This window comes from Solanum lycopersicum, chromosome 9, assembly GCF_036512215.1.
Source record: "Solanum lycopersicum chromosome 9, SLM_r2.1".
In the NCBI taxonomy this organism is placed as follows: domain Eukaryota; kingdom Viridiplantae; phylum Streptophyta; class Magnoliopsida; order Solanales; family Solanaceae; genus Solanum; species Solanum lycopersicum.
Window position 1 is genome coordinate 64,184,285 of NC_090808.1, and position 16,171 is coordinate 64,200,455.

The window sequence follows — 16,171 nt, forward strand, 5'->3', positions numbered from 1 at the left end:
TTAAAACCAATCTCCTTTCAGTTCACCAATTCACAAAAGACAATAATTGCTCACTCTTGTTCACCTCTAATGATTTTCAGATCCTAGACAATACTACCAAGAGGGTGATTTTTCAGGGCCCTTGTGAGCATGGTCTGTAAGTTCTTCCTGGCACAAGTTCGTCTGCCTACCCAATTTCAAAAAGCGTTCCTGTGGCTCCGGTGGCTCTTTCAGCTGATGGTCACAGTCTGTTGTGGCACAGTCGTCTGGGTCACCCGTCTACTCAAATAATAAATTCTTTAATGGCTCAATTAGGTTTTTCTTTCATTCATGTAAACAATTGTGACTCCTGTTCAATTGCTAAATCTCATAAATTACCTTTTACTTTATTTGAGAAGCGTACAACTGCACCTTTTCAACTTATTCATTTTGACCTATGGGGTCCTACTGTTGTTCCTTCATTTACTGGTTTTCGCTATTATATTTGTTTTGTGGATGATTTTACAAAATACACTTGGTTGTACCCACTAAAACACAAATCACAGGCATACACCACCTTTGTCACTTTTGAAAAAATGGTAAAAACACAATTCAATTCTCATGTTAAACTTTTTCGAAGTGACAATGGAAAGGAATATGTAAATAACATCTTTGGCTAGTTTCTGCAATCCCTGGGAATTATACATCAAACCTCCTGTCCATACACTCCCGAACAGAATGGGGTGGCTGAGCGTAAGCATCGCCATCTCATTGAAACGGTGGTTACTCTTCTACATCAATCTCATCTCCCTATCTCCTTTTGGGTAGAAGCTCTAGCCACCGCAAACTACCTCATTAACAGAATGCCCAGTCATACCCTCTCCAACAAATCACCCTATCAACTCCTTTACCAAGAACTTCCCAATTATACTAACCTCCGCGTCTTTGGATGTCTTGCCTACCCTTGGCTACGCCCTCATATTACTCACAAATTACAACCCCGATCCCGTCCTTGTATTTTTTTGGGCTATCATCCTACCTCCAAGGGTTATCGTTGTCTTGACCCACAAACTCATAAAGTCTACATATCTCGTCATATCAAATTTGTCGAAAATGAGTTTCCCTACGAGTCTATTTCCTCCTCCACAAATACATCATTCATTGGCGTCCTTCCTCTTTTTCCAACATACTCACAGGGTCCCTCACCACCATCCCCCACACCTCCACCCACTACCCAACCACCCTTCATCACCCCTTCGACCGTCACCCACAATACACCCGCAACCACCACCCACACTAACAACCAACCCGAACCACCCCATACCCACAACATCTCCAGCCCGATCCGTTTTGGGTCCTTCCCGGCCACCCGAATAACCACCGCCCGTGCCACCCCCCAATACTCATCCCATGTTAACCCGTGTCAAAGCCGGTATCTTTAAACTCAAAACCTTTCAGGCTACCATACTACCAAATACACCCCTTCCCGATAGTGAACCAACAACCTACTCTGTTGCCTCAAAAAATGCTTATTGGCGTCATGCTATGGATGACGAGTTTAAGGCTTTGACTGATTAGAAAACTTGGGTTCTTGTACCTAAGCCCCATGGGCGGCACCCAGTGGGCTGTAAATGGGTCTACAAAATTAAACACAATGCAGATGGCAGTATTTCCAGGTACAAGGCTCGTTTGGTTGCTAAAGGCTACAATCAGGAGTATGGGCTTGATTACTCTGAGACATTCAGTCCTGTTATTCGGCAGGAAACCATTCGCCTGGTACTGTCACTCGCTGTGCGCAACAATTGGCTCATCAATCAGTTAGATGTTTCCAATGCTTTTCTTCATGGCATGCTTGATGAAACTATCTACATGACGCAACCACCGGGCTATGTTGATCCCCGCTTCCCTCAACATGTTTGTAAACTCCAGAAGTCTCTGTATGGGCTCAAGCAAGCCCCCCCCCCCCCCCCCCCCCCGTGCTTGGTACACACGTCTGAAAACGTTCCTCTAGGGACTCGACTTCACGTGTTGCGTACACGACACGAGTCTGTTTACTCGACATTCAGCACACGGTACAGTCATTCTTCTTGTCTATGTAGATGATATCATTATTACAGGCTCTACTGCAGCTCTCATTCACGATGTCACTCGAACTATGCATACTACCTTCAAAATGAAGGACCTTGGCCCGTTACATTATTTTCTGGGAATGGAGGTTTGTCGGACAGGCAGCGGCTTATTTCTTCATCAGTCAAAATATGCTCGAGATCTGTTGCAGAAAGCTGGACTGGAAAAATGCACCAGTCAACCAACACCGATGTCAGTCTCTTCGTCTACGAATGGAGCCGACACCCCCTTTGCCTATATCACCCACTTTTGCAGCCTCATTGGGGCTCTACAGTATCTGGTCATTACCCGTCCTGACATCCAGTTTGCTGTCAACCGAGTTGCTCAGCGCATGCATCAACCAAGTGAACATGATTACCATTGTCTAAAACGCATTCTCAGGTACATTTTTGGCACTCTTGGTCGTGGTTTACTCATTCGACCCGCGGACTTGGAGCTTCGGGATTTCTCAGATTCAGATTGGGCGAATGATAAAAATGACAGAAAATCTACATCGGGGTTTCTCATTTTTTTGGGGCCGAACCTGATCTCCTGGTGTACAAAAAAACAACCCAAGGTCTCTCGGTCCCCGACTGAAGCTGAATATCGCGCCCTTGCTCTTCTTGCTGCTGAGACCATGTGGGTCACATATATTCTTCGCGAACTCCGCACCACTCACACTGTTCCTGCTCTCTATTGTGACAACAAATCAACCATCTGTGTGGCCAGGAATTCCATCCTACACACCAGAATGAAGCATGTTGATACCGATTGTCTCTTTGTTCGCGATGAAGTTCAGGCCGGCACCATGACTGTGCATAACAACCGGCTGATATTCTCACCAAGCCTCTCCCGAGCCGACAGCACGATTAGCTCAGTTCCAAGCTTCCGTTCGCTTCCGCTCAGCTCAGCTTGAGGGGGGATAATAACATATAGTATTAAATAATATTAGTATTTACTGTGTACTAATTCAAGTCCTATTAGGATTAGTACTCCTTAATCCTAGTCCTATTAGGATTAGTACTCCTTCCTATATCTCCTATATATATCTCCCATGTATTCCCTTATTAGGTTAACACTTCAATACAATTAATATTCCTTCAATAAGTTATCAAAAATTGCATAACATAATTAAAATGTGTATCTTATAGATGCTTAAGTGCTTTAGGTACCAATTTATTATTATTTATTTTATTTTATTTTTTGGTTGAAAATTACCAATTTATTATTAATTTCATAAGCTTACCTTTTTCTTCCACAAAAAATAATGTCTATTTAACTTTCTCAATCTAATAAATCTTGCAATAGCCATGTTCGATTGCTTTAATCTTTTCAATTTGAATATTAATAATTAATTATTATATGCTTCTAAAATGATAGTGGTAAGAAAAAAATACAATTTATTTATTTTTTCTTTTTCTTGTGACGTTTATGATATTACTTAAAAAATTAAAATCATGAAGATAAAAAAGACTATTGGCTGCTAAAATATAATATGGTTAAAGATAATTAATGTAACAAGACATTATAATAAATTACTTTTATAAAATAGAAAATAAAATTTGAATATTTCTTACCCGCCATTTGTTTTTTTAATTATTTGAATATAATAATTATATTTATATTTTCAGCCCCCAAATGTGACCGTTATACATACAAACTCTCTTCTCTTCTTCTTTACCATTCTCACACAAAATTTGTGACCGTTTTCTTCATCATCTAAGACAAAGCAGAGGGGTTCTCTGGTGATTTTTGATAGAGAAAACGTTTTCTTCTTCGGTTGTGGCATCAAGCGACCGTTTCAGTGGTGGAATCTTTGTTGCGGTTCGAAAAAATGTAACCCTTTTCTCCTTTGTTGTGGAATCTCTGTTTCTGATTTTTAAGTTTTCCATGTATTTTGATTTACCGATATTCATTGCATAGCTGATCTGTCTTTCTTTGATTCCCTTGTTTAAGCATATAAATGGAGTCTTTGGCTTCAGAATCCTTTACAGATTAAAGTATGATCTTGGTACTATGGTTTTTGCTTCAAACATCGCTTACATTTCTTTAAGTTTTAGTGTTTCTGGTGGACCTTCTAGTTTAGGATCTGTTCAATCTCCAACTGGAACCTTAGGATATTATGGATTTTGAATATTCAAACCAGTTTTGGGTATTATCCACTATTAGTATAGATTAATTTTGAGTATAGTTTTAGTGTTGCATTCAATGACTTGTTTTCTTTGATTTGATTTTCAGTCTTAGTTCACTGTTTGTCTAAGTATCTCTTGAATCTGTGATGTATTTTGGTTTACTCGTCTGTGGATCTTTATCGCATATGCTTATCAGTCTTACTTGGTTGAAGTGCTTTAATCACTGTTTGAGTCCCTTGTTTAACAATATAATAATGGATTGAGAATCCTTTACAGATAGAATTATGTTCTTTCAGCTAGGATTATTGATTCAAACATATTGCTCTTTTGTTGCCATTTCTTTAAGATTTAGTGTTAGTGTAGATTTATGTTTAAAATTTGTGCTCTTAAGGGATAGAAAGGATATTCATCGAGTCAGCTCATCTTGTTCGAGTGAAAGCGGAGCAAGTATGCAAAGAAAGAGAGTTGATGGGTTGTATATGTCCAATATACAGGGGAAGTAGATTTTATACTTTCCCTTGGGGGTGCTGCAAATGTTGTTGCTTCTAGTGTAGGATCTGGTCTAATATCCAACTGGAACCGTAGGATATGGGATCAAGGTTATCGTTATAGGGGTTATGCTGGTAACGAGGGTGCTTATGGAAATCAATCAGGTTATGGCGTTGTTGGACGTGCCAGTGTTGTTCCTAGTGGTAGCACCTGTTGGAGGTGGTGCCGCTGGAGACATCCAATCAGGTGTTAGGTGTTACATGAACAGTGGCTATGTTGAGCCACTTTTGCGTTTCACCTAATTAAGACTGGTTGGATTGCTTGAATCCCTAGTAGTTTGCAGTATTTATTTCTAGTTTATTAGTATTGTCGCTAGTATTGCGTATTTCATGTTATTGTTGTTAAGTGCAGTCTAATCTCACTTGCTTATGCTTATCTTTGTTAGTTAATGTGGTTCTAGTCCAGATATATTTTGGCTTCTGTTATACTTGCATGAATTTACTTTTTGATTGAGCCATCAGTTGGGAAATTATTATATGAAGTGGATTTTAACCTATCTTCTGAAGCAGGTAGATGGTTTGGTGTTGTTATTTTAATTGTCACATAAAAAGAAAAATTTAAATAAGAAGAATAGATCACTTCCTATTTTGAGAATGACATAATAATTTCCCCTTGTATTTGACCTTGTGTTGTGCAGGAGGAGAGGCCTGAGTACTGGGTGCTGGAGATGTTGCGTAAAGATTGGCTTGTTTGATGGGTTATTGTCATGAAAGTTGTCGAGGTGAAGCAGACCAAGGCCAAGCAGGGGCTGCGGAGTTGTATTTTCTGCAGGGTGAGAATAACAGCCATCCCAAGTGCTTATTTTTTTTGACACGTAGTTTACACAATATGATTCAGTTATAAAATCATAATTCTGATGTGTTTTCATTTGTTTTTGTATGTGACACCGGCATTGAGACTTATTCGAGTGAAAGGAGAAGTAGATGATACACACTAGTATATTATATACAGTGATGGGCAAAGGCTAAATTGCAGCAGCAGAGACCCAAACCCTCAGTATAGCCCAAAAAATTGTGACTTCCTTCCTCCCAATTTTTTAAAGCTTTAATTGTAATTATTTGCATAAATCTAACTTAAGCTTTAGTTTAATTTAATTAGATTCTCCTTAAGATATCTATTGTCTTTTAACATTGATTAACTTCACCTAATTATTGTAATAAAATACTTCACTTTAACTAATGACTATTTTTAATTGATCAATATTTTCGGTTAATAAACTAACCATATTGATAGTTGTATGAAAAGCATTTGATTATAAAAAAAGTTTTATATAAAAATTAATATTCGATTGGCTTTTTAAAAAATATATTTTTTTCTCAAATTAATTTATGTTTAAAATGTTTCAGGTGGGCACGTCGCCAGGCAAAGGGGGCAGGAGAACCTCAAGGCAGGTAGGTAGAGGGCGGAAGGTTAGGGGGCAGAGGGGGTAGGAGTGAGGGGTCGGGGTGGGCTAGGTGGTACGGGGTATGGCAGGGGTAGTTGGTGTAGGTATGGGTGTAAGGGGGGGGAAGGGGGTCCTCGGGGGGGGGGGGGGGGGGGGGGGGGGGGAGGTGGGGGGGGGAGCCTCAAGGGTCGGGGTAGCGGGTAGGAGGAGGTGGGGGGGGGAGCCTCAAGGGTCGGGGTAGCGGGTGGGAGGAGGTGGGGGGGGAGCCTCAAGGGTCGGGGGTAGCGGGTAGGAGGAGGTGGGGGGGGAGCCTCAAGGGTCGGGGTAGCGGGTAGGAGGAGGTGGGGGGGGAGCCTCAAGGGTCGGGGTAGCGGGTAGGAGGAGGTGGGGGGGGGAGCCTCAAGGGTCGGGGTAGCGGGTAGGAGGAGGTGGGGGGGGGAGCCTCAAGGGTCGGGGTAGCGGGTAGGAGGAGGTGGGGGGGGAGCCTCAAGGGTCGGGGTAGCGGGTAGGAGGAGGTGGGGGGGGGAGCCTCAAGGGTCGGGGTAGCGGGTGGGAGGAGGTGGGGGGGGAGCCTCAAGGGTCGGGGTAGCGGGTAGGAGGAGGTGGGGGGGGAGCCTCAAGGGTCGGGGTAGCGGGTAGGAGGAGGTGGGGGGGGGGGGGGGGGGGGGGGGGGGGGGAGCCTCAAGGGTCGGGGTAGCGGGTAGGAGGAGGTGGGGGGGGGGGGGGCCTCAAGGGTCGGGGTAGCGGGTAGGAGGAGGTGGGGGGGGGAGCCTCAAGGGTCGGGGTAGCGGGTAGGAGGAGGTGGGGGGGGGAGCCTCAAGGGTCGGGGTAGCGGGTAGGAGGAGGTGGGGGGGGGGAGCCTCAAGGGTCGGGGTAGCGGGTAGGAGGAGGTGGGGGGGGGAGCCTCAAGGGTCGGGGTAGCGGGTAGGAGGAGGTGGGGGGGGGGAGCCTCAAGGGTCGGGGTAGCGGGTAGGAGGAGGTGGGGGGGGGGAGCCTCAAGGGTCGGGGTAGCGGGTAGGAGGAGGTGGGGGGGGGGAGCCTCAAGGGTCGGGGTAGCGGGTAGGAGGAGGTGGGGGGGGGGGGGGGGGGGGGAGCCTCAAGGGTCGGGGTAGCGGGTAGGAGGAGGTGGGGGGGGGGGGGGGGGGGCCTCAAGGGTCGGGGTAGCGGGTAGGAGGAGGTGGGGGGGGTCCTTGGGGCGCGGAGCCTCAAGGGCTTGGGTAGCGGGTAGGAGGAGGGGGGGGGGGGGGGGGGGGAGGAGGGGGGTCCTTGGGGCGCGGAGCCTCGAGGGCTTGGGTAGCGGGTAGGAGGAGGTGGGGGGGGAGGAGGGGGGTCCTTGGGGCGCGGAGCCTCGAGGGCTTGGGTAGCGGCAAGGAGGGGTAAGGGGGGGGGGGGGGGGGGGAGGAGGGGGGTCCTTAGGGCGCGGAGCCTCGAGGGCCGGGGTAGCGGGTAGGAGGGGCGCAGGGGTCCTCGGGGCGCGAATCTCGAGGGCCAGGGTAGCGGGTAGGAGGGGGGGTCCTCGGGCGCGAAGCCTCGAGGGTCGGGGTAGCGGGTAGGAGGGGGGGGAGGGGGGAGCCTCAAGGGTCGGGGGTAGCGGGTAGGAGGAGGTGGGGGGGGGGGGGGGGGGTCCTTGGGGCGCGGAGCCTGCCTCAAGGGTCGGGGTAGCGGGTAGGAGGAGGTGGGGGGGGGGGGGGCCTCAAGGGTCGGGGTAGCGGGTAGGAGGAGGTGGGGGGGGGAGCCTCAAGGGTCGGGGTAGCGGGTAGGAGGAGGTGGGGGGGGAGCCTCAAGGGTCGGGGTAGCGGGTAGGAGGAGGTGGGGGGGGGAGCCTCAAGGGTCGGGGTAGCGGGTAGGAGGAGGTGGGGGGGGGAGCCTCAAGGGTCGGGGTAGCGGGTAGGAGGAGGTGGGGGGGGGGGAGCCTCAAGGGTCGGGGTAGCGGGTAGGAGGAGGTGGGGGGGGGGAGCCTCAAGGGTCGGGGTAGCGGGTAGGAGGAGGTGGGGGGGGGGAGCCTCAAGGGTCGGGGTAGCGGGTAGGAGGAGGTGGGGGGGGGGGGGGGGGGGGGGGGAGCCTCAAGGGTCGGGGTAGCGGGTAGGAGGAGGTGGGGGGGGGGGGGGGGGGGCCTCAAGGGTCGGGGTAGCGGGTAGGAGGAGGTGGGGGGGGGGGGGGGGGGCCTCAAGGGTCGGGGTAGCGGGTAGGAGGAGGTGGGGGGGGGGGGGGGGGGGCCTCAAGGGTCGGGGTAGCGGGTAGGAGGAGGTGGGGGGGGGTCCTTGGGGCGCGGAGCCTCAAGGGCTTGGGTAGCGGGTAGGAGGAGGGGGGGGGGGGTCCTTGGGGCGCGGAGCCTCAAGGGCTTGGGTAGCGGGTAGGAGGAGGGGGGGGGGGGGGGGGGGGGAGGAGGGGGGTCCTTGGGGCGCGGAGCCTCGAGGGCTTGGGTAGCGGGTAGGAGGAGGTGGGGGGGGAGGAGGGGGGTCCTTGGGGCGCGGAGCCTCGAGGGCTTGGGTAGCGGCAAGGAGGGGTAAGGGGGGGGGGGGGGGGGGAGGAGGGGGGTCCTTAGGGCGCGGAGCCTCGAGGGCCGGGGTAGCGGGTAGGAGGGGCGCAGGGGTCCTCGGGGCGCGAATCTCGAGGGCCAGGGTAGCGGGTAGGAGGGGGGGGTCCTCGGGCGCGAAGCCTCGAGGGTCGGGGTAGCGGGTAGGAGGGGGGGGAGGGGGGAGCCTCAAGGGTCGGGGTAGCGGGTAGGAGGAGGTGGGGGGGGGGGGGGGGGGGTCCTTGGGGCGCGGAGCCTCGAGGGCTTGGGTAGCGGGTAGGAGGAGGTGGGGGGGGGGGGGGGGGGAGGAGGGGGGTCCTTGGGGCGCGGAGCCTCGAGGGCTTGGGTAGCGGGAAGGGGGGGGGGGGGAGGAGGGGGGTCCTTAGGGCGCGGAGCCTCGAGGGCCGGGGTAGCGGGTAGGAGGGGCGCAGGGGTCCTCGGGGCGCGAATCTCGAGGGCCAGGGTAGCGGGTAGGAGGGGGGGTCCTCGGGCGCGAAGCCTCGAGGGTCGGGGTAGCGGGTAGGAGGGGGGGGAGGGGGGAGCCTCAAGGGTCGGGGTAGCGGGTAGGAGGAGGTGGGGGGGGGGGGGGGGGGGGTCCTTGGGGCGCGGAGCCTCGAGGGCTTGGGTAGCGGGTAGGAGGAGGTGGGGGGGGGGGGGGGGGAGGAGGGGGGTCCTTGGGGCGCGGAGCCTCGAGGGCTTGGGTAGCGGGAAGGGGGGGGGGGGAGGAGGGGGGTCCTTAGGGCGCGGAGCCTCGAGGGCCGGGGTAGCGGGTAGGAGAGGGGGGCTCCTCAAGGCGCGGAGCCTCGAGGGCCGGGGTAGCGGGTAGGAGGGGCGCAGGGGTCCTCGGGGCGCAAATCTCGAGGGCCGGGGTAGCGGGTAGGAGGGGGGGTCCTCGGGCGCGGAGCCTCGAGGGTCGGGGTAGCGGGTAGGAGGGGGGTCCTCGGGGCGCGGAGCCTCGAGGGCCGGGGTAGCGGGTAGGAGGGGGTAGGAGGTCCTCGGGGCGCGGAGCCTCGAGGGTCGGGGTAGCGGGTAGGAGGGGGGTAGGAGGTCCTCGGGACGCGGAACCTCGAGGGCCGAGGTAGCAAGTAGGAGGGGGTAGGAGGTCTTCGGGGCGCGGAGCCTCGAGGGCCGAGGTAGCGGGTAAGGGAGGGGGGGGTCCTCGGGGCGCGAAGCCTCGAGGGCCGGGGGTAGCGGGTAAGGAGGGGGGGGGGGGGGTCCTCGGGGCGCGGGGCCTCGAGGGCATGGGTAGCGGGTAAGGGGGGGTCCTCGGGGCGCGGAGCCTCGAGGGTCGGGGTAGCGGGTAGGAGAGGGGGTCCTCCGGGCGCGGAGCCTCAAGGGCTGGGGTAGCGGGTAGGAGGGGGGGTCCTCGGGGCGCGGAGCCTCAAGGGCCGGGGGTAGCGGGTAGGAGAAGGGGTCCTCGAGGCGCGGATCCTCGAGGGCCGGGGTAGAGGGTAGGAGGGGGGTCCTCAGGGCGCGGAGCCTCGAGGGTCGGGGTAGCGGGTAGGAGGGAGGGTCCTCGGGGCGCGGAGCCTCGAGGGTCGGGGTAGCGGGTAGGAGGGAGGGTCCTCGGGGCGCGGAGCCTCGAGGGCCGGGGGTAGCGGGTAGGAGGGGGTCCTCGGGGCGCGGAGCCTCGAGGGCCGAGGGTAGCGGGTAGGAGGGGGTCCTCGGAGTGCGGAGCCTCGAGGGTCAGGGTAACGGGTAGGAGGGGGGGTCCTCGGGGCGCGGAGCCTCGAGGGCCGGGGTAGCGGGTAGGAGGAGGGGGGTCCTCGGGGCGCGGAACTTCGAGGGCCGGGGTAGCGTGTTGGAGGGGGGGTCCTCAAGCCGCGGAGCCTCGAGGGCCGGGGTAGCGGGTAGGAGGGGGGGTCCTCGGGGCGCGGAGCCTTGATGGCCGGTGGTAGCGGGTAGGAGGGGGTCCTCAGGGCGCGGAGCCTCGAGGGCTGGGGTAGCGGGTACGAGGGGGGTCCTCGGGGCGCGGAGCCTCGAGGGCTGGGGGTAGCGGGTACGAGGGGGGTCCTCGGGGCGCGGAGCCTCAAGGGCAAGTGTAGCGGGTAGGAGGGGGGTCCTCAGGGCGCGGAGCCTCGAGGGGGGTAGCGGGTAGGAGGGGGGTCCTCAGGGCGCGGAGCCTCGAGGGGGGTAGCGGGTAGGAGGGGGGGAGGTCCTCGCGGCGCGGAGCCTCAAGGGCCGGGGTAGTGGGTAGGAGGGGGGGAGGTCCTCGGGGCACGGAGCCAGAGAGCCGGGGTAGCGGGTAGGGAGGAGGTCCTCGGGGTGCGTAGCCTCGGAGCCGGGGGTATTGGGGGGGAGGTCCTCGGGGCGCGCAGCCTCGAGGGTCGGGGTAGCGGATGGGGGGGAAGGGTCCTCGGGGCGCGGAGCCTCGAGGGTCGGGGTAGCGGGTAGTGGGAGGGGGGGTCCTCGGGGCGCGGAGCCTCGAGGGCCGGGGGTAGCGGGTAGGAGGAGGGGTCCTCGGGGCACGGAGCCTCGAGGTCCGGGGGTAGCGGGTAGGAGGGGGGTCCTCGGGGCGCGGAGCCTCGAGGTCCGGGGGTAGCGGGTAGGAGGGGGGGTCCTCGGTGCGCGGAGCCTCGAAGGCCGGGGGTATCAGTAATATGATTTATGAAGAGAAAAGAATAAGACTCCTTTTTTTCATAAAATTTATCTTTAAATAATTAATATAAACTTTTCAAAATGACTTAAGATATATGATAAATTTGGGGAATGAATTTTCCAACAAACAAATAGTAGACTAATAAGATCGATAAAATTATACATATAAAAGTTTTAATAAAAATGGAATACTGGGCAAGAGTCTTCTAGAAAAATTCAGAGAATTAGAGGAACTCCTCCGAAATGATCAAGGAATACTCGAAAATACAACTCGAAGAGTTTGGGATTTGAATCCATAAAGAAACGATCCAATTAATCCCGATACAAAATGAGAATCGTATTGATGCGATTTTGCACTTCTCAACAAATATAATCTTGTTTGGTATTCTAAGCGGGTATTCAATTTTGGGTAAGGAAAAACTTGTCATTCTTACTTAACTCTTGGTTTAGGAATTCCTTATATAACTTAAATGACACAGCAAAAGCGATAAAATACAACCTCAAAATCACACATAGACTACTCGTAAATAATAATTTTAAGAAACATAGTAGAACATGAATTGTTGTATATTGCTATTTTCTTCATGTAGGAGGACACAATATTCTAATAAAATAATGAAATCGTAAGAAAGTACATCAACATATTTAAAAAGGAAATATATAATACTTAGGAAGGAAAGAAAGAAGCGGATAAAAAGAAAAAGAAAATTACTGCACATACAAAATGATCAGCAAAGTTCATTCATTTTTGCATGATAATCTCTCATCGAGTCTTGTCATTTCCATGAAGATCATGCTAGGCAATTTATAGAAATAGCAATTTATAGAAATGTTAGGCAATTAATAATGATTTTAGTCCATATCAAATTTGTATAATGGAAAAACTTTTCAAATACTTATACAATAGAGTAATTAATTAATAAAGTAAACTTGATTCATGCACCAATCTAAATGAGTTATTTATTAAATATTTAATTATATTTTATAATATTTGTTTAATTATTTTAATATAAGGGTAAAATGATAATTCAACTTTGAGCCTTGCAGTTTGGATCTTCCACTTACAAAAAATTATTATGTGACATCTTTCTATGAGATAAAGTTAAATTCCAATCCAATCAAACTTTCTCCTACCCCTATATCCTTTTTTCTTCTTTTCCCTTTACTTATTAAGCAATTTCACCAAAGATGACTTAGATTTTCTGTGTAATACTTTATTGAAGTTGAGGGATTCAAATTGGAGCATTCTCAGTGCAACGCTTTATATTTTATCTTTTACCTTTTACCCTATCTTTTCGTAGTATCTTCTAAGTTCTCTTTTAAGTTTATAATTCAAATTATGGAACGTAATGGAGAATGATACAATCTATGCATATATTGTATTCATTATAACAATACAATACGATACAATATATATATAGCACGATACATCGTCGCTGATGGTGTATTGACATCTCGCTAACCATAACGTCCAAGGATGATGCATATATAAGGTTTGCAATGTAGTCAGGGCAAATTCCTGCTTTTGGACATCGGGCTAAAATTCGAAAAATAAAAAATATAGTGTCTATGTATCCTTGTACAAGGATACGTGATTAATCTTATTTGCAAAAGTTTGCAATAGAGAAATTTTTGAAATCCCTAACTGGGATTGTAAACACAAATTTTGAGGAAGAAAAAAGATACTCATTGAGAAGAATGAAGTAGTAACTTATCACTATGTTTGTAGCTTTTTCCCTTCAAGAAATTAGAGTACCAATGTGCAGAAACCTTTGGATATCTTGTTAACTCTTTGTCATTCAAATCCACATAGTATAAGCCAAACGCGGATTCATACGCGTTGAATAACTCAAAACAGTCTAAAAATGACCATGTGAAGTAGCCTTTCACATTTGATCCATTCCTAGAAATAACAAATCAGTAAAATGTGTCACGTCTCTAGAGTGTCGAGAGCTAGGAGATTCAAAATATAAAGAAGTAAACATACAAAGAAGTCAAGGGAGTACTTTTGATGAGCCCCTTCGCGTCTCTCATTAAATAACAAAATTGTGTAAATGAAGATAGAGGGGGTATTACCTCACAGCATCAAGCAAATTTCCAATATAAGCTTGCAGATATTCTATCCGAGTTGTGTCATTTAACGTTGCATTTCGTGGTGTCATTTGACCTGACAAAACAAACAACACCAGGCTTTTTATAAAACAACACGATCGGGCTTGTTTGTGTGTGAATGAGAGGAACGAGAGAGAGGAAGGAACCATTTTCATGAATATACATAGGTGGATTTCCATAAGCTTGTTTGAAATATTCTAGTACTCCTTGCAGACCTGGTTCTGTCGCTGAATACTGATACGGAACAGATTGTCAATCGAAAAATAAATAAACATATAAACAAGGCAAAGTGCACCGTAGAATTGAAAAATGTCGCGAGCCTCACCTGGCCTGGAAGTGTACCGCCATTTTTCACTACATAAATAAAGAGATAGAAGCATTAATTTTTGAGATCAAACCAAAAGAAACTGGCGTTGGTTCACTCTACCAAATTTAAGCTGAAAACTATCTTCTATTGTCAATTAAATGGATCACGTTATGTTTATTTTGATCGATGCATTAGACATGCATTCTTACATATAAATTCAAATGCGGAATCGGCAGTGAAGTCTCTGATATCATTTTCCAGGCTGTTGGAGCTGTCTTTAACGCGTACTGTCAAATAATGATTCAGGGCTATGAAATCTACAGCACCTTTAACTTGCTTAGATTCTTGTTTCGTGAATCTGGGCAATCTAGAACCAGCATTCTTCTTCATTATATCGGGATAGTCTCCAAATATCAATGGATTCACAAACCTTTATTGAGGATAGGGAAGTCATTAGACGTAAATGTTTGAGACAGTCGAGATGTAAATAAGCTAAAAACTTCTTCATCTTACCAGCCGAGGTAAAAATCATTAGCTCGTTGTGCTGCGATTACATCAGCTGTTTTATTTGTATAAGGAAGAGACCAAAACGCAAAGAGATTTAATCCAACAAAACCATGTTGAGTTGACTGCATTGGAGCGCGTACACACTTTTAGCAGACATTTGGGGATTTAGTACACTAGTAAATAGTAATCGCGATGTTTTTAGATAATACCTTGTATTTTCTCCTGTAGAGTCTCACCACAGCTGAATGCGCGAGCAGTAAATTATGACCAGCTATGTAAGGCTCGGTTGATGAGTTACCAATAGGGCAGGGTCTCATTCCGAAGGGCGGGGAACAATGATTTGGAGGGCTCATTCCATTATCATAACCGCCTAGTGTGAATACATTAACCTCATTCAAGGTAGTCCAATGCAAAACTCTATCACCGAATTCCTTGAAGCACACATCCGCATAGGCAGTGAAGTCATCGCTAAAAGGAAAAACATCAACAATCATGTTACATCATTCCGAATGTGTAGCAAAACATGAACTAAACTAAAAGTACTCTGCATCACACATTATCTTTCGACTCATCCATCCTCCGTACTCGTCTTCAAGTACTTGTGGCAGATCACTATGACATAGAGTAACATGTGGTTGAATTCCTACAAATTAAGGAAAAATAAAAAACTCAACAGAATCAATCAGATAAGCCACAGATCATTTCTCAACTCGGAAAAAATTAGGACTGGTGCATATGGAAATGTTATCTTTACCATGACGGACGATCTCATCAATGAGATTGTTGTAATACTGCAATCCCTTGGGATTCACAGGACCTCTTCCATCTACATAGAGAGACAAAATCAGGTATGAAAAAGAACGATAAAGCTTACAACAACGTTATATTTACTAAGTAGTTGAACAAAAGAGCTTACTAGGAATAAGTCTCGACCACGAAATGGAAAATCTATACCCTTCCAAACCTGTATCAGCCATGAGTTTTACATCTTCCTGCGAGGCAATCATATTAATCATGAAAACGCAAAGTTAAATTGATCATGTTTCCTCTTCCGTACCTTGTATTTATGATACGCGTCACAAGATACATCTGCAGTAGCGCCTCCATATCCACCTAATGAACATTTAGGGACGGAACTTGTACCATTTAGTATCAATTGCACCTCTATCATAACGATCTTCGAAAATATCATAAGTGAGTAAAGAGAACAAACCATCATCAGCAAAAGTATCCCAAATGCTTGGAGTTCTTCCATCTTCAGATGCTGCACCTTCAACCTTTCATCAAAACGAAACACGAGTTTGCTACTAAATGTTGTATATTCATATATACACACATATCAGCAGAATCGGACTTAGCTTAGAAGTTATGGATTCACGTGAATAAAATAGCTTTTTTGCACAAACTCTGCATATGTATTATGAAATTCACTAGATATAGATAAATATTTTACCGTGAGCTCAGTTATTACTGTTACATTTTGCAAGTTAACTATTGTTATTGTCGGTCGGTGTATATAAGTTAAATCGTACATTTTAAATAAAAGTTACTGACCTGATAAGCAGAAGAACCGGAACCGAAGACGAAAGTATCCGGGAAGTCTGTTCTCCGGAGGCCGAAAACTAGAACCGGAAAAACAAGGATCACCGCCGTGAATATACGTCGGAGCTGGTGGTTCGCCGGAATTATCATCCTTCTTGTGTGCCGGCAGCCGGCTCTGTTTTTTAATTGGGAATTATTAAGTACTCTTGTAGCTTCCGTAAGTTTGTTATATAACATATCTCAATTTTGTCTTCTACAACCACAATTTATAACTGGATAAAAAATGTTATTATAAAAAAATTTATCAATGCAAAACCTTGCGGAAAATACTTTATTCACGAATATTTGTATGAAATTTATCGAAGTTTGAGGTGTGTCATTTTCATTAAAGATATTTAATAGGTGTATCTCAAAATTCAATAAACTTTTCTAGTAGAAATTAAAAATTCAAATAACAATAA

General features: G+C 48.8%; 1 protein-coding gene and 1 long non-coding RNA gene across 2 annotated transcripts; one reads left to right on the plus strand and one right to left on the minus strand.

Annotated features, from left to right (window-relative positions):
• Nucleotides 1–3,761: 3,761 nt before the first annotated feature.
• Nucleotides 3,762–5,922, plus strand: LOC109121171 (uncharacterized). The gene is made up of 2 exons (XR_002028655.3): nt 3,762–3,900; nt 5,383–5,922. It is a non-coding gene; the product is annotated as an uncharacterized lncRNA (long non-coding RNA).
• Nucleotides 5,923–12,592: 6,670 nt separating this feature from the next.
• LOC101248330 (beta-glucosidase 11-like) lies at nt 12,593–16,032 on the minus strand. Its single transcript, XM_004247376.5, has 13 exons — nt 15,723–16,032; nt 15,382–15,445; nt 15,226–15,281; nt 15,085–15,160; nt 14,923–14,994; nt 14,724–14,811; nt 14,378–14,636; nt 14,175–14,290; nt 13,871–14,091; nt 13,680–13,708; nt 13,501–13,588; nt 13,319–13,409; nt 12,593–13,145 (listed from the first exon to the last, which is right to left on the minus strand). Exons 1-13 carry the CDS (start codon nt 15,945–15,947, stop codon nt 12,929–12,931), a joined length of 1,602 nt encoding a protein of 533 aa, XP_004247424.2. The 5' UTR covers nt 15,948–16,032; the 3' UTR covers nt 12,593–12,928.
• Between the last annotated feature and the right edge of the window lie 139 nt (nt 16,033–16,171).